The sequence below is a fragment of the Drosophila innubila genome, assembly GCF_004354385.1.
Source record: "Drosophila innubila isolate TH190305 chromosome 3L unlocalized genomic scaffold, UK_Dinn_1.0 0_D_3L, whole genome shotgun sequence".
In the NCBI taxonomy this organism is placed as follows: Eukaryota; Metazoa; Arthropoda; class Insecta; order Diptera; family Drosophilidae; genus Drosophila; species Drosophila innubila.
Window position 1 is genome coordinate 22261419 of NW_022995376.1, and position 19351 is coordinate 22280769.

At 39.7% G+C, this 19351-nt stretch overlaps 1 protein-coding gene across 1 annotated transcript; it reads right to left on the minus strand.

Annotated features, from left to right (window-relative positions):
- Nucleotides 1-18623: 18623 nt before the first annotated feature.
- Nucleotides 18624-19091, minus strand: LOC117788507 (larval cuticle protein 4). The gene is made up of 2 exons (XM_034627291.1): nucleotides 19068-19091; nucleotides 18624-19001 (listed from the first exon to the last, which is right to left on the minus strand). The coding sequence occupies exons 1-2, from the start codon at nucleotides 19077-19079 to the stop codon at nucleotides 18624-18626; spliced, it is 390 nt and encodes a 129-aa protein (XP_034483182.1). The 5' UTR covers nucleotides 19080-19091.
- Between the last annotated feature and the right edge of the window lie 260 nt (nucleotides 19092-19351).

Consider the following 19351-nt stretch of genomic DNA (forward strand, 5'->3'; position numbering starts at 1 on the left):
CGTAGTCGAGTCGGAGTAGCTTTTAATTTACAGGGTATACAAGCAGCAACAGCTGCAAAGGACCAACGTCACAGCGCACCCTAAATTCGTTTTAGCAAACATTTTGAGAATTGTTAAAAAGATTTAAAAAAAAAAAAAGGCAACTCACACACCCATCTATACTGAAGGCGTATACAATACATATACATTTCTTGCAGAACTCTGAGTTGTGCCACAATCGCTAAAAGATGTGTGAAAGGCGGTGAAAAGGCGTCGACGGAAACAAAGGATTGCGCTGGCGTTAAAGGTTAAGCTACGTATAAAATTACTTTGGGCCAACGCACAGCTGCTGCTCAACTTTTGTTTTGATTTCTTGGAGTCTTTATAATTCAGATTTGTGAAAGGGACGGGGGATTTTTAGAATTTCGCCTAGTGGCATTTGTGATTTGTGGTTGTGACGAATCTGATAACAGACTTCAAAGCTCGCTTTTCACTTCACACACTCAATTAGCAGACAGACATGCAAAATGCTCGCTAATTTATTAATGGCTAATGTCAAATTTGATGCTGCCTTCAAATGACATTGAAAAATTAACTAGGCTGTGAGTGTATGAGTGTGTGTGTGTGTGAGTGTCTGTGTGTTGGTGCTGTTTAATGGGCTGGCAATCTCCATAGAACTTGTCGGCGGCTGTGGTAAAAACAATTTAGATAAGCCAAAAAAAGAAAAAGTCATATTTCCAGTTAATGTTTAAGTCTACCCTGATTTTCCAGCTAATTTTTCATTTCTTTAAAGCAACTCAACTTAATCAGTTGAATTTTATATTGACTAACTAGTCGTGTTTTCTGATACAGAAAGGTGGAGTCGTTCCAAGTGCCTCGATTAAAGCTGAACTACAAAAAGTAAGAGACAAAAGCCAACAAGATGTGCACTCAACTCTTGGACCATAAAAAATTGAGTGCTTAAATGGGTAACCGAATCCCTGGCTCTGGTTTTTTATGGCCAAAAGTGGATGTGGGCTGGTCACGACATTTCCAAAAAAAAAAAAGAGAAGAAGATAAATAAAATAAAAATAAAATTAAATATTTGGCCAAGCGATATTCTTTAGTGTCCAAGCAAAGGTGGCCAACAAATCAAATAATAAATATAATAAAATAGTCCGAAATTTCGTTAGGGGCAGTCGAGGAGAATAATGACGCCTATCTGTCGATAACAATGTATTCCATTATGGGGAATCACAAATTGCGGCTCACCTGAAGGGGACATCAAGTAGATTGCTTCTACCGTGCAATTATAATGTATTTCTTCTATTATTACTTCGACACTTTACACATTTGTCGTATCGCAACAACACATATAAATTTACGCATACGTAGTCACACTCACACTCGTGCAATTGTAACAGCACATAGACGAGCCATTAACATTTAGACGGTGCCATAAAAAGCTAAACACGGCGGAGTCGTTGTCCTGTGGCCGGCTTTGAGTTTGTTTTGCTTTCACGTAACATTCAACGCACCGATTTCAATTCTGATTTAGATTGAGATTTGCCGCAACTGGCGGGAACTGTGACCTGCCCAGAAGCCGACATACGCTTATCTGAAACATATTGCAGTCATTTTAAGGAAATTACTATGAAATTCAATTGAGGAACATTTCGCGCCTGCGCAGAGATTTAACAGCAACAGAGACAAAGAGAGACAGAGAGCAAGAGCTCTTTAACATTCTGTTTAAGGTACATTTACATGATTGTTTTCACTGTTGCTGTTACGAGTACTCGCATGCTGTTATATCCTCTGTTAAGTACGTGTATGTAGGTTGGCAAGAAGTTAAGCAAACAAAGCAAAAGTCAAGCTTCTACGAGTATCCTCGCATTTAATGAAAAGTACTGTCAGCAACAAGCGGCTTGCTCTCTTCTTCTTCCCTGCCTGCCCATAAAAATGTCAACGAATCCACATAACCCACATACATACATATAGTATATGCAAACACATACAGAGTTACAATCTCATTCGTATGTACACATAATTAAGAAATCCTACATTCTGTATCCCAAGTCAAGTATTCAAATGCCTTTTGGCATCGTAAAGTAAGCTGTTGATTTTGAAATCATTGCTGTATGATTATCAAGTCATTTATTGACACGTTCAAGTCGAGATGTTAATCTTGGACTTGGTCCTGGTCTGGGTGTTGAATTGCGCTCTTGTTGACAGGCTTAAGCGCAGGAGGCTTTTTAATGAAATGCTAAGATGATGGCAATTAACAAAATGAAGCAACTTTGTAAATGTCTAATGGCTAATGTCCTTACGCTGTTGCTGTTGTTATCTACTCCTCGGGAGGTCCTCAAATGCCCTCTTCCTAAACTGTGGTTCTACTCAAGTATCACAAATCCAAGGCAATGATGTTGATAGCAATAGCTTTGACGTTGAAAGCCGTTTTAAGACTCCTCCTCTGGTTTAAAAATTGGTTTGAAATGCGGAAAATGTAGACTCTGTATTTTGTCCATTTATGAATACGTTTAAGTTAAACAGTTTTATTTTCTAAGCTTGAAATAAAAATTTAATATATTAATAAGTAATAAAAAATAAAGTTGGTCTTCAAAATAATCTTCTAAATAAACTTTATACACTAAAAATATTAATACAGTCGAACTATATCTAGAGGAATTGCTTAGGATAGAATAGCAGGACAGCAGGAAAAACCCACATGACTATATAGACTAATCAACTGATGTTGATCACGAATATGGGATTTATGGGATCTACCATGCGTCCTTCTGCCTTTTACGCAAAAATCCGATATCTAAATTCATTTTAATAGCTTTGCTTAATATTTATAAAAACTCTAAATGAACCACTGAATTATATTTCAACAAAACTTTTATCAGAAATCTCTAGAAATTTTTAAAAACAACCTTTTGAAATGTTATAGTATCTTAAATCAATTTAAGAGATATTTTAATTCAATTTAATAAATATTAAATTTTGTCAAATCTATCAACATTTTTTTAAGACATTTGAAAGCAAAGTTTGCTTTTGAATTGGCTTAGCGCTGTTGGAGATTTGTAGAACACACCTGTATGTTTAATTTTAATTTAATACACCTAATTATCTATAATTAATATCAGTATTTTATGTATGTAATTACTCTTTACCTTACACTTATAACCAAATCAGTTCAGCTAATTAAAAATGTAAATAATTTGTCTGCAATTAAATTTGTAAGTAGATACCTAACGTACTTTCTATTGGCATTATGTATGCATACACATACATTGGTCTTGCCTCTTCTCATGTCAGAGTGGAGGCTTCCTTTTAGCTATCACACTTGGTTGCACATTCAAAGACGATAACGCAACTTGCAGAATGCTTAGCGAGGGATTATCAGATTTAATATCAATAACCAATAACCAATGGAGCTATCATCAATAGCATTCAATGTTGAGAGGTTACAGTGAACGCTCAATGTGCTGAAATGCTCTTGGAATAACTCACACACTGTCAGATAAATGTATATACACATATATATATTTAAGTATATAAAACAGCTTGATGTGCATTGTTTGTGTATACAAAAGAAGAGGGTGTAATTCAAAGTCAGTCAATGAACTGAACGCGATGAATGCAACTGTTTTCTTGTGTGGAAAAGTGTTGAATGGCAACCGATTTACAGACAGACAGACAGACAGACAGATACCTGCAGAACATTCAACAATTGCGATAGCATACAAACCAATATCAGGTAAAGCACAGAAATGAACAGACAACAGACAACAAACAAGACAAGCGACAAACGACAAGCTCGACTTGATTTCATTGCATTGACAATTGAAATCAGACGCACAAAGGTGCAACCAGCAAATGCTTTCAATACTCTATGGACTAACTGAATGAATGAATGACAGACTGACTATCTGACTGACAGACTGAATGACTATACTAGCCTGAAAATGCAATTGGCCAGCTTTTATCTCGTTAAGAGCAACGCTTAAACGGAGATCATATTAATGAGAAATGCCTGTAAAACGTTTTATAATCAAATTAATTGCCTCGCTAAAGATAATAACAAATATTCATAATCCCGTACAATTTTGCATTAATTAATTGCCAATAAAAGTGAAAACAAGTCGGAAAGGCTATAGTCGAGATCCCGACCATAGAATACCCTTAACTTATTTCAACATATACGAAAGTACTTAATGAAATTACTATCTTATAAAAACTACTGCATACTTTTGGGTGCTTGCATTGCGTTAATTATTAATAACATTGGTTAGCTATTACTGCCGTTCTACTTGTCCGATCTGGCTGCGATTAAGTGTGCTAATAGATAATATTAATAATTATCGTTTTTTTATGGTAATAAAGAAAACTGTCAAAAATTTAAAACAAACTTGACTTGACGGACAGACGGACATGGCTACTGACTGATCAAGAATATATATACTTTATAGGGTCGGAGTTGCTCCCTTCTCTCTGTTATATACATTTAAACGAACACAATATACCCATTTAATTAATTTTGAATTAACGGGTATAATTACCAGGCGTGGCGAAGCGAAGAAAGCAGGTAAAATGGAAGAACGCCCACTTTGTTAATAACGCGACGACGAGAAGATGCGTGGGTTGCTCGACGAGTAATGGAAAATAATGAAATAACAATTTGTTGTCAAAGACTCCGTCATTCGTTCAGTCAGTCAGTCAGCCAGTCAGCCAGTCTGTTAGTCAGTTTAACTGTTTGTACGCCACAATTTGTTTTAATTAATTGAAACCGCAACGGCACTTGACCAACTCTGGCCTTCGTTCATTTAGCGCTGATTCAGATGGATTGAAAGCTTTACAGATTTAATGGCAACTGTCCGGGCGGAAGAGCCTTCGCGTCCGAGTCCGAGTCCGCGTCCGATTTCCAGTTTTGTCATCATCATCCTAATGACAACAACCGTCACGGTACGGCCTAAAGCCTACAAGTGAGATGTGCCAGGCTTAGACTGCAAATCAAGCGTGAAGTTAACGTTAGCCAAGTCACGGCTAACTGGTCCAAAAAGGACATCAAATATTTACATACACATGTGCGTATATATGTGTGTATTAGTGTGGATACATTATGTATGCACAGGCCAACTGTTGGCATAGCTCGTTATCGATTAAAGTGGCTTAGTGGCCAGTGGCCGATAGCAAAAGTTAAGTGCCCGGCAGTACAGTTTAAGGACATTATTAGGGTTGAGTTGAGGCATTTAAATATGTATAATACATGCATATATAAGTGTATTAGGTATGTGTGTATTTGTCTGTGTCTCTCGGCAATAAAGTTGCAGCAGAAACTTGGCCGTCACTAAGCGCTTTGTACCCAAAACAGGGTTGGGACAATGTAAATATCACCGCAGGGCATTCCTTCAACTTGACTGTGTGTGTGTGTGTGTCTGTGTGTGTGAACCACAACATGTGTCGCCGGGCGTGAACAAAAGTGCTCCAAAAATCACATTACCAATATGCTAACACAGCACCCAACTTTGAGCATCATCAACATCATCATCGACTTTAACATCAGGATAAGGTTCTCACTGTGGCTTCGGGCTAATGCCTTAATGCGACCAAACTTGCTGTAAATCAGACTGCTTTTAACTAATTTGCCGTCACCTCAAGCCCAGTCCCCATCCACATCCCAATCCCCATCCACATTCCCAACGCAATCTTAAGCCAGAAAAAATCCAGGTGTAAGGGCGCCCAAATCTGAGCAATCGACTTCAAGTGGCCTTAAGAACCGGACCAAATCGCTCCCACAGCCGTCACGAATTTTAATGGAATTTTTTTTTAATAAACGAGCTAAGGCCACATGCGAATATGTTTGTGTATAAATATATGTGCACATACGTGTGCAAATCCCGAGTGCGCCACTTTCTCCTTATACAACAACAGTAACGATAAATGCCCGAAACTTATTTGAAATAAGTAAAAAATATATGCAAATTAAATGATTATTGATTTTATTTATTTAATGTTCATTTATTAAATGTTAAGTTTATTAACATAATTAATATTTGTTACAACACGTTAGTGAGGGAGTTGGTTTGGCTTGGACTTGATGTCTCAAGGCATGCAGAATAAGAACTAAAAACTAAGTTGACAAAAAGAGACTTATGAAGCTACAAAGTACAATATAAAATGTATCAAGTTACACAATGCAAAAATCATAGCGGCCGCAGAAACGCTTAGCTTGCGCCTCGTGCATTGCCTGCTATGTGAAGACATCCGGCCCAGAGCTGAGTCAGCATCTGTGCTGGAGTCAAACCGCGTCGCGTTAACTTATGTTAACTACTCCCCCCTCAAGTTGAGGCCGCCCTCGGCCGACCCTATCTCAGCGATCACCTCGTTCACCCTTAGAGCCGTGGCCCTCTTCCTCATGATCTGCCGGTAGGTTAAACCGATGCCAAAGATTATGCCACAAGTTATGCCAAGGAGAAGCAACAGTATGATTGAGTTGATGCTGCCAACTTCGTCCCTGACCTCTTGTATCGTCTCCAGATTACGTTCATTAAGTCGATGAAGGTAAGGGAGGCTGAGCACGTCCTGGTGGCCTGTGACGTTTAATAGAGGGGAAGCTGCGATGCCTGGGAACCGGTTCTGCATGCTGTTGCGATTAATGTATTTCGTTCCGTTAACGGTAACCCACTTGTTGAAGATGATTAGTTGTGTGCCATGCACCCAGGACACGGTGCCGTTATCAATGCAGACTTCCGCCGCCGCATCATTGATGATGACAATTCCATCGTCGACCCAAGTGACTGCGTCCAGGTTACTCGGCTGAAGCTCGCAATGGGCTACTCCGCCAGTATGAAGTTCCTTGGCGCATGAGCTGGCTGTTGACCGTTGACAAAACGTCGTTTTTGGGGTGGCTGTGCAGTTTTCCAGCGCGTAGACTTGATCCTGGCATTCGGCGATGATGTTGTTCTCGATTCGCAGCATATGATTTTATGGGCGACTGGGTAGACTGTGATCTTCTTGCAGGTGTGTTCAATTTTGGGAAAGATATTATGAAATATAACATATTTGCGGATTGTAGAACTTTGACGGACGAAACGGACATTAGGTCGGCTATGGGAGTATCTGTGGGCTCTTCAAACCAAACAGATTTTAAGTCTGCGTGATCTAAGATGTTTGGGCTGACAATGTTGGCTTTGGCCAGAGTTATGGCGAGCATTAAGTTCTGCAATTCCATCGACAACATTCTGTTCCTAGCTAAAAGTGTTTCATATAAATGGCCTGTATCAATCTGCCTGTCCTTTGAGGCTTTCAAAATTTGGTTGACTGTAAACGTTAATTGATTAATCTGATCCTGTACTCTAGTGTTTATCTGTACCTGCCTATTGTTTGAACTTATTAACTGGGCTTCATTAATCTTTATTTTCTCCAAGTCCCCGGCGTCTGGAGTGCCTGCAACTACCTTCAGAATTGAACCTAGAAAGTCTAGACTCCTGGCAATTCTGTGGTGTGCGCCCAGGGCCTCCAGCATGTCCCTGAGATGTTCAGAGTCCACATTCAGAAGCTTCTTCATGTGCGACTGCGGAAACAACTCAATTAGTTTCGCTGTCTCATCCACCATGCGCTCATATTCAGATATGTTCGCTGAATGTCGGACGAAAGCGAGCTCCTCCCATACCAAGACTTGGCCGTCGACGATCGGTATGTACTTAGCGTGGGAATAGTCGGTGACCCATGCCGAAGTCGTCGCGAGGATAATAAGTAGCAGAAACCCAAACCTATGGAATGAAAATAACTCTCTGTTTATTTTGAGGAAAAATTTTGAACAACCCATCACCGAACTTATTTAACTTATAAATATCATAAAGCAATCTAATACTAAGACTTATCTAAAGCGGGGTGCCTAGTGGCTTAAGACTTATATCTCTAGCAACCTAATGTAAAAGAAAAACTGCCAAATGGCACACTAAAACTAAAGGTAGAAAAGAAAAACTATTTTAGGTTGTCTTTGTGGACTACCCTCCCCTTAATGAGAACCGTAGTTCCCAGGTCGGCTTCCACGGCTCTTTCTTCACACAAAGGTGTAAGTTTATTTCCGAGCCTGCGATTAGACTTTACCAAAACTTTCTCTCCTACTTCAAAGACCCTATTCTGGCGGGAGTCATTTTCCCTAGCTCTGAGGTTGTCCTGTGCTCTCTTAAGCTTGTTTTGAATCTGCGTCTGTGATTCACCTGAGAGTGAACGGACGACATCGATCGGCCGCTTACTAGTGACCGAATGGATTGTCTTGTTGTACTCTACTGTGGACAACATAATTACCTCTACGGTGTCGCTAATGCTTTTGTCTATTTTTAAGCATCTAGCTAGTTCCAGTAGGGTGCTATGGAAACGCTCGACTTGTCCATTGGAAACGCTGTGCAATGGCGGAGCATTCGAAATGCTGACTCCATAGTTATTCATCAAGAGTGAACAGATTGTTTGGGATTTCAAAGCTGGCTCATTGTCGCAGTAAATGGCTTTGACTCCTGGGAAGAAATTCATGAGCTGTAACAAGGGCACTTTTAAGTCCTCTATCGTTCTGGACATGATCGGCTGAACTACAGCGAATTTTGAAAACTTGTCAATGCAAGTTAAAAAAAATTTTTTGTCAGTTGAGAAGATGTCCACATGAAGCATCTCCCCTGGGTATGAAGGAATCGGCGTCTCACCAATCTCTTGTTTTTTAGGGTGTCTGTCATATTTAGCCCTGGCACAAGTCTTACAGTTTTGTACGATTTCGTTGGCTATTTTGGCCATTTTTGGGAAGTAGTATTCTGAGAGGACCTGCTTAATGTTCTCCTGGGCTGCCCTGTGGGCTCTGTTGTGTTCTGTGACGAGAATTTCTCTTCTCTCACTAACACTGAAAATGTCCACTACCCTATTTTTGCAGTGCCAGAATTTGGTGGTTGGAAATTTCCGCACTAAGTCGTCCTGCACCAGCGCCAATGTGTGTAAATCGCAGTGTAGCGCATTCACCACATCAGGTTTCACTACATCCATTAGTTCCTCGAGAAGTGATTCTCTGCAGGTAAAACTCAGGGAGTGTCGCCTCTTGTTTCCGAATAGAATAAAGCTGCGCTTTTGTGGAAAACGCGCCTCTTCAAGAATTATCTGGTTCTGGAAACAGTTCAAGGGCTTATCGGTGGACTCAATTGTGTAAGTCAAGGAAAGCTCACTGTGAATCGTGGCAATGCATGATTCATTATCTTGCTGGCTTAGAGCGTTAAGCTGTTGCCTGGATAGGGCATCAGCGACCGTATTTTCTTTACCTGGCTTGTAAAATATGCGCGCGTTGGATTCGCCAATGCGCGCCTTCCATCGCTTTATTTTAGCGTTGGGGTTGGACTCAGAAACGGCAAAGGCCAGGGGTTGATGGTCTGTGAAGATGTTGAGATCTCTCACCCCATACAAATAGTGGCGCAACTTGCCAAGGGCCCACACGATAGCTAGCAGCTCTCTTTCGTTTGTGGCATAATTGACCTCTGGATTCTTTAGTGTCCTGGAGATCATAGTGATGGGACGCCCTTCCTGAGAGAGGACTGCCCCTATCCCATACCCCGAAGCGTCTGTCGTTAGATCAAACGGCTTATTGAAGTCAGGGTATCGAAGCATGACATCCTCAGATGCCAATATGTTTCGCAGTTTTTGAAACGCACTGCGTTGGAGATCAGAGAATTCGACAGAAATCTTTCTTGATCTATGCTTGCTGACTGACCCATTTTCACCCTTAAGAATATCTGAAATGGGCTTTGCTATTGATGCAAAATCTTTGATGAAGCACCTATAATAGCTAGCGAGTCCTAGGAATGATCTACCTCGAAAACCGTCTTGGGTTCCGGGAATTCCTGTATCGCTTTGACTTTCTCTGGGTCGGTTGTGGCACCATCGCTAGTGACCACGAATCCAAGAAAATTCACGCTTTTCTTAAAAAATTGTGACTTTTCCTTGGACACCCTCATGTTAGCTTCATATAAGCTTTTTAGTACCCAGTCAACGTGTCTGACATGGGACTCCTCGTCTTTCGAAAAGACGATGACGTCATCAACATAGACGTAACACGTCTTGCCGATCTGCTCTCGCAGTATGTCATCGATCGCCCTTTGGAAAATGCTGGCGGCGTTTTTCAAGCCGAAAGGAAGTCGGCAGAACTCGTACTTTCCTCCATTTACGGAAAAGGAAGTCTTCTCCCGGTCGCGTTCTGCGAGCATGATTTGGTGGTAGCCAGACTTAAGATCCAGTGTCGAAAAGTACTTGGCTTTACCCAGATTTCCCAAAATCATGGTAATATTGGGCATGGGATACCTGTCTGTAATCGTTCTTTCGTTGAGTTTCCGAAAGTCCATGACGAGACGCATGTTTCGGTTACCCATTTCATCCGTGCCCTTCTTGTCAACCACCCAAATGGGGTTGTTATAGGGAGAAACGGATTTTTGAATTATGCCATTCTTCAAAAGATCTTGAATCTCTTTATTGACAAATTCGGCTGCGCCCATAGGATAAGGGTACAGCTTAGTATAGATAGGCTGCTCGTCAACCGTTCTAATGGTGGCTACCACCGATGTGTTGTACGGTAGCGCCTCATTAGCGTCTGCGAACGCCTTCTTCCTATTTATTAACATTTTTAAAAAAATTTCTCTAATCAGGGGAGGTGCGTCTGCGCAATCTACATTAGTGAAATTGACATCCACACATTTGTAGAATAAGATCGGTTCGGAGTTGTTGCCAAATCTGAGTTGGCTCGAGTTTAGACAGAGCTCAGCCCCGACTTCTGTCAGCAGATCGAGGCCTATGATTCCATCAAATGTTTGCAATTCTGAGAGAAGGAAAAAAGTCGCCTTCTTTCCAAACATTGATACATAGCACTTCTCAGAAATTTTGGTAGTGCCATGTATGGAGTGGGTTGTAAATGGGTTGTCGACTGGGCGAACTCCTTTCAGCCCATGGTGCGGCCGGATGTAATTTTTCGCCGCACCGGTGTCGATGAGGAATCTCATTTGAGTCCCCGCTACTTCCCGCCTGATGAAGGGCAGCAGGGACTTACCCCTAAAAAATTGAGAGCGTCAGAGTCGCCGTCTGAATCATCGGCTATCTGCGCCTCAGCATTCCTAGCTGCCGCTGCATACCCCTCAGCTCCACATTCTTGGCTCTGAGTGGTATGATTTACCCTTTGACGCCTCTGACCCGTTGCTCGGTCAGAGGTGTTCGTTCTTTTGAACGCCTGTGGGTTGGCCGAGTTGGCGTAGGCTGGTGCCTGCGACGGCATCAGTACCCTAGACATTGAAGGGTCAACGTCCATTGGCTGCGGATCATTATTGCCGCTGCCTTGCCTACCACTACGCTGATCGAACTGTTTGGGCTGCTGTTGTTGCTGCGGCTTTGTTGCCGCGTGTAATGAGGGCTTTTTGTAGGGGCAGGCAGTGCCTCGGCTGCTTCTGCGCCCTTTTGCCGCTGCTGAAATTGAGGCTTTTGCTCGGGTCTTCGAGCCTTGTCCTCGATACTCCTGGCATAATTTGCCGCGAAGGTGTATCTCTCATGATTGGCCTCGATTTCTTGTGCGAGTGCCAAAGCAGTGGGGAGGTCGAGCGGGTGTGCCGCAAACAAAACATCAGAGAGGCTGCGCTTGAGGCCAGAAATGAATATGCGCAAGGCATCCCCTCTAAACTTCTCACACATGCCCTTAGCTAGTGCTGCGTCATATGTCATGTTTACCTTGTTTATGAGTAAGGTGAGTTTTTTCTCGACCTCATCATAGTACTGTGGCAAGGTAAGTTGTCCCTGCCTGAGAGTGCCCATTTCTTGTTCTATGACATGAACTGGCCTTTTGTCACTGTAAGTGAAATCTAAGCGGTTGATGATAGCATCAAAATTTAGGATCGTGGCAAACGAAGACAGAACTGCGTCGGCCGAACCCCTTATCTTGCTTCTGATGATTATCACCGCTTGGTAATGGCGAGAGCTGCCATTATATCGTCTGAATATTTTATACGCTGCCATTGCAGCCTGTCGCCAAAAAAACATAAGTTTCTTGCGAGCCCGTAAACTCTGCGAGACACTTGACCGCGTTGTCCACTATTTGTATTTCCTCAAAAGTCTCAATCGGAGGCGCTGTGACTTTTAAGTCTGTGACTTTTTCTGTTAACTCGGCAATTTGCCGGTTGAAGCTCTCTTTAAGAGCCGCATCCCTTTCCCTGAATGCCTCTGCCTGTGCTCTGAGCGCACCCGAAACTGCTGACTCAACCAAAGCCTTGAGTTGCTGGGGATCCATATCTGTTTTATCTGAATGTACTTCTTCGTATGTTTCTACTCTAATATCGCTATTATCTGAGTCTTCTGAGTCGGACTTTCTAAAATTAGGGTCTCTATATTTTTCAAAAGCCTTTTTCATTAGTTAAAAAAAAAATGACAACTAGCCACAGAATCAGATTAGTACATCTATTAAAGATAATCAAAACAAAGCATTTGTGGAAACAATAGGACAGTCAATGGCCAGTTGGATTTGCAGAACAAAATAAACGATGTGCAAAAACACAGTTTAGTAAATTGTTGAATTTTTTATTTGTTTTAATTTTTTATTATTATATATTTTTTCCTTATTTTTTTTTTTTTTTTTTAAAGGGAAAAAAACTTTATCTACCTCACGCAGTACTTAAAATATGTGTGGATGAAAACTCACTTACATTTTTTATTAAGCTATGCGGTAGCCCTAGTATTCTTATATTCGCCGTTGACGTTGTCTCCCTCGCTGCGGTCACGCACAAGAAAGAATTTTACGCTGCCCAGATTAGCTTGCGCGCTATACTGGTGACACACCGCTGCCCGAAGAGCTCCAGCGGCTTCGGTGTATAAAAAAAATGATTTGTGTAATCCAATACACCTGCACTGACCAAGTTGACGTAGGTCAGGTACACTGCACAGCACTAAACGTAGATTACGTTATGTCGAATTTGTTGAAGTATTTAGCGCAGACTTAAATGCGAGCGCCGTTAGTGTCACAACACACAACAAAGGTTCAGATCTTATTTTATCTGTTTTAAATGTTACTTGTTAAGTTGCTTCGTTTTACGATTGCACAAACACAAACACAAACACAAGTTCAGATTTTTTTATCTGATTCGAAGACTTTTTATTTAAATCCACGGCTACGCGACTTAGGACGGAGCGCGAGATTCGTTACCGTTGGGCGCCAATTAAATGATTATTGATTTTATTTATTTAATGTTCATTTATTAAATGTTAAGTTTATTAACATAATTAATATTTGTTACAACACGTTAGTGAGGGAGTTGGTTTGGCTTGGACTTGATGTCTCAAGGCATGCAGAATAAGAACTAAAAACTAAGTTGACAAAAAGAGACTTATGAAGCTACAAAGTACAATATAAAATGTATCAAGTTACACAATGCAAAAATCATAGCGGCCGCAGAAACGCTTAGCTTGCGCCTCGTGCATTGCCTGCTATGTGAAGACATCCGGCCCAGAGCTGAGTCAGCATCTGTGCTGGAGTCAAACCGCGTCGCGTTAACTTATGTTAACTTGCACACGTACTCCCACACCCGCACACACACAGACACACAACATGCATGCATACTCTTACATGCATACTTTATGTTCTTTGCGGCCTGGCGAAAAGCAGATCGACTTAAAAAAAATAAAAGCGCGCCAATATATCGCAGCGCGTATATAATGCAATTTGTGTGTGAACTTTTTAATGTAGTTTCACACACACACACACACACAACACACACACAACACACACACAGTCACAGTGACACAGAGTGGAGAGCAGATAGCCAAACAGGACGCGAGCTTATCAAACGTTAATATTTACGTACGGCAACAGCAAACAACAAAAAACGGACGTCTTTAGAGTACTATTTGCGAGCAGCACGGCAACACTGGCACGTCACACGCGACCTTCAATGGGCAACGAACGAATGCGAACTGAAGCTGAAGCACGAACGCCATTTAACAGGAGCGCTTCCTCTGCGCTGTTAAGCTTAACAGTGACTTTTAACAGTGCGCTCTTAGCATGTGACTGTTAATCTTGTGCTACGGAAGTAATCTGCATGCAGCGAATGTAATAAACGGAACTATATAAATTTGATATGCGTGTGTGTGTGTGTGTATAATGGGTTGTGTGTTTTCATATTTGTGTGTATGGGTGTGTGTGTGTGTGTGCCTTCCATTGTGCATTAAATGAGTAAATGCGCCGGCAATAACAAAGCCAAACAAAGTGCACATACGAGTATTTGACGCACTTTTATTACTATGCACAGTCACCTTGAAGTACTCGAATATGCTTTCACGAATACACTCACACCTGCTCAGGTAATCAACTTAAGTATAAGTACTATCAAAAATAGGAAAACTGCACTCTGTATTAGCTATGAGTGCACCTGAACTGATGAATATCTGCCTGAAATAACCATAATTTAAGCTCACATTACAGGACAACAGGGAGTGGGAATGAAAATGGGAAACGAAAACGTGGACAAGCCGGAAGCAACGGAGACTGGGGAATTACTGCATTAAGGAATTATTGCATTTCATCATCGCATGTCAAATGCATATTTTAAAAGCACATATATATATATATACAGTTATGCAAGTAATTGTTTGGACAAAGGAATTAAAATCACATTTTTAATTGGAAAAAATATACCAATTGTTTATTTTATTGATATATCATTTTATTACAATTTCTGATTTTTTAAAAATGCATATCTTAACTTTTTTTGGAACATAATACATATTTTTTGTTTTCTTTTATTATTATATTTTGTTAACAAGGGTTTCACTATTTTTTCAAGGATAAATTTGTTTTATCAGAACAATTACTTGACGTACTGTAACATGTATGAATAGTTTGTGCTCACATTGTTGGCCACTGGGCACAGGTTGTTAACGGAAACTGCGAACAAGCCAAACGAAAGGACTCCTCAGGCCAAGACACGACCAGCACGGCTAAGCGGCATCTTCACATGGGAAAGGCTTCATGGTTGATGGCCTACACTCACACACTTACACATTCGCACTTTTGGCAATGTGTCATGGGACCAAGGGCTGGGGTTTTTCCTTTTTTTTAATGGACAATACGTTAGTCGAAGCTCTCTTCATTGATGGCTCTTGACTATTGATTTTTACTTTAAAATAAATTGGTTTCGTTTGTCTGCGCTACTTTCCTTTTGCCATTGTCAGCTGCCAAATGGTCCTCTTCCCTTTTGCTTGCCTCGGATAGCCAAAAACTTTTCTATCGCAATTATTGTTTGAGATTATTTTTCATTTCGTCGCCTCGACACTGCATTGGCTGTCAAAGGCAGCGCCAACGCCATTGGCCACCTCCATTGACCACCTCCATTGGCAGACACAATTGTTATTAATAAGGCCAGCGCATTTCCGGACAGCTCCAAAGAATTGCATCCCAAATGAAAACTGATGTAGTTGAGTGTTCACTATTCAACATTACCCACAAAAACTCCCACTTGAATTGGAATGTTGAGACCCTCTTTAACCCCTCACCGAATCCTTTATCCCTGCTTTCATTCTCCCTCTTTTGGCTTAATTGAAATGCTTGTTTTTTGACTACCACATTTTGCTGCCTATTTCCGAGTAGTGTTTGTCCGTGTCATTTTCGGTCATTCAGTCGCATATTTTGCCTTCTACGTGACACATACCGTAACCGTAAACACCCCTAGCTTATCCGTACCCGAACCCAAACTGGAATCCAGGAAAGAGTAACAAAACAAAGCCATTTTTTGTTTAATATGAACATTTGGGACTTTGTATACTATATGTTGGCAAATGTAAATGTGGGCAATTTTTGAAAGAGAAACCCTATTTGCATTAGAACTGTCACAAGTGGTTACATCTGCAAATTTCCCCCACATTCATTATTCCTAGTCCACTCGCAGTCTGTATTTATTTTTGTATCCTGTCCAAAAGGTAGAATTTGTTGTGCTACAGTCGGTTAAACTGTGAACAAATAGATACAAGTGACAATTGACATAGTCTCTAACTAAAATTCGTATATTGCTATAACGTTAAATTTGTGTGTTTATGGCGATTTTTGTTGTCCAAGTGAATAGAAAAAAGAAAGATAAAAACTACCTTTTGAGTATAGAGAACATCGATTTACGTTTTTATTGTCAGAAAACTCTTTTAATCAACATAACTTAACTCTGCAGTCAGCAAAAATACTATAAATACTTAAATTTGTAGCTGAACTATTCAAGGACAACCTTTATCTTCATTTAACTGAAGCCTAACTTAATAAGCTTTTTAGACCAGACATTTAATTGTTAGAAAGTTGCTTTCAAACGAAATATTTTGTACAACAACAATTTCTTAACATCCAAATTAAACTTTGATATTTTTCAATCAGCAAAAGAATTCATTGCAAATACATAAAGAGCTTTTTAAAGTGGCCAGAGTGATAGTTGAATAAGTTAGTATTTTAAAATAAATATTTTCTGCAGTTATATGCTCGCCATTCTGCAAAGAAAATTAAGTATACATCATTTGTACAAGAATTTTATTCAGAACGCTGTGAAATTTAAAAAATAGACATTGTTTTGACAACTGTTTATGTTTCTATGATAATAAATAGAAAGAACTGAAAGCAGCACGGTTCTGTTTATATATTTTAAAATGTATAAACATCCTTCCTAACAATATGCATACCTGATACACCCATACACACACACACCCACACTCAGCAAAGCAAATTATGAGGTCGCTTTTGTGTACTTAAAAACACCAACAAGTAAATAGGGACCGCATTTCCATAAAGCGTTTATCAAGTTTTGAAATAAAATGTTAAATACAAGTTTTTGATTACACAGCAGACTTTGTTTTTCCAGGTAGTCAAATGACAAGGACCGACATCAGCATCTATCGCAGAGGGAGAACGAAGTCAACTCTGTCTCATTTTGTTTTCAGGTGATTTGACAATTGCGTAGTATTTCGTAATATTTATGCAAAAATCAGACAAATTTATGCATAAATCATTTACAAAATATACATATAATTAAATATATATGGCATTTGTTTTCTCCCTTCCTTTATTGCCACTCACGTTTGATATGTTGGAGCAATTGAAATAATGCTGAAACCCACACATATTTCCATATTAATATGTGGCTTTAGTGTGTATGTGTTTGTGTCTGTGTCTGTGTCTGTGTGTGGGTGCTCATATGTACTTAATTTCATCATGTGCCTTAATCTTTTTAATTAACTACTCATATCCGCCACGAAGCATGTCTAATTAATATGAATTTGTTGCTCCTTCTAAATGCTTCAATAGCTTCCTCCCTTAATGCGTGTCTCAGTGTGTGTGTTTGCGTGTGTGGAAGCTGCCTGTTATGCTCGTAATGAATTTCCATTCCCTCAAAGCTTCCACCTTGATTTTCAAGAATAGTTAGGTCAGAACGGTTTTTGGCTCTAAGCGAATTGTACATTGTACATCTCCGCGTGGGATGTACCAAAAGGTCACGGGAAGCACTTTAATCAAGGCAATTTAATATTAATCTTGAATATCATAAGTCAGCAACATAAAAATATATGTGGCATTTCTGCCAGCCGCAATTCAATGTTGACTTATCAGAAAATTTCATTCACATCATTTGCAACTTTTAATGCAATATTTTCTTTTATTTATTTATTCAAAATACGACTAAAAGCAATCGAAACTAAATAGATAGTATTAAGGTTGAGATGAAAAATCATAGATTATAAATAAACAAAAAAAAATTTTAAAATTTTACATTTTAGATTTTTAACTGAAAAGATTAAAAAATGTTGACTCAGCAAATGTTAGTTGAAAAAACAAAAAAAAAAATAATCATTTCCAAAAAAAGTATATAAAAAAATTACGGTAGATATACACAGCAAGCTTTAATACAAACTAAAAAATATAAATATACAATCAATACAGGCAAATACAGGCAAATATTTTAAATATTCTTGAATGTTTAAATGATTAAATTCAATCTTATACGTCAAAACAATATACAAAAGGCTTGATCGGCGTACAAAAATCTGTTATATTTTATCGACTGCTTTTAACTGCACTCACAAGCAGTGTACACCAGGCAAGCAGTACATTTCCAATTGGAAACGCATCCCAGTGGAATAAAAGTTCGTCAACGATATTCATACGGATTTTAAACGTACAAACTCTTACAATGTGATCGGAAAATTGGTATTATTGTCCCTGTATAAATCATTTAAAACTAATTAACTACTAAGACAGGATGACTGTTAGCACCATCTGTTTCTACATCTGCATTTTTTTTTATTCGAATATTGAACAACTATGCCCATTGTAGTGCGTTGCGAGGCGGAGCTTTAGTGAATAGTCCTTTAGTCAGAGGAGCCAAGGCCTTACCCATGAAATTCGGTTGGTATTATAGTGATTTCTCGACCGTTAATAACACACTAATTAAGTTTTGCGTAAATCGCATTGAATTGGCGTGAAATCAACTCCAATTAGCAAGGTTTAATCGGAATAATTTATTTGCAAGGCACTTATGTATTCATATATTAAAATATGTTCATATATATTCGATGTGGCAATTGATGTAAGTATGAAATTACTTAATGACTAAAATCTTAGACTAATGAAGATTCCTTTAAATCTGGGATTTGCGCACCTCGCGATCGGCCAACTCTTCTTTTGTGGGATGCTCCTCAGTAAAACGAATTGATCTCAGAATATAATCCGGAGTAGGTGGTGGCGTGGGCAGAGCATCGGATATAGGTTGGAATCCATTTTCATCGGCCACATAAGTAAGAGAGAAGGGCAATCCCTCGGGTGACAGATAGCTATAAGATCCGCTAACATGATGACCGCCTTGTCCCTCCTGGCTGACCTCAGTACCATCAGTTAGCGCAAGTTGATAGGCAAATCCACCATCATCTGCCACTGATACATATTGTGTGATTTCTGCATCTGATCCTGGTCCAGGAGCAGCCAGGACGCAGGCCAAAAGTGGTGCAACGATCAGGAGCTATCAATATAAACAAATCCAGAGTTAATCCAAAATTTTATAATGATATTAAAAGAGTCTTCTTACCAGCTTGTACATGTTGATGGTGGTGAACTCTTTGGCTGTTTACTTCAATGTGTGGTCACTCTGCCGACTACCTGCATTATTTATAGTATTCAAAAGCAACCAAGTCTCCCTTAATATTGATAATAAACACTCAACATATGCAAATTGGCCATGCGACTGGCTAACCTAGATAAACGGCCTATTTGGCAACACAACTCCACCTGATGGAGTGATAACATGGTAGAAAGACGACTGATTAATACTCTGACCAATATGTAGTAAAAACAAAATATAATGTCATTTAT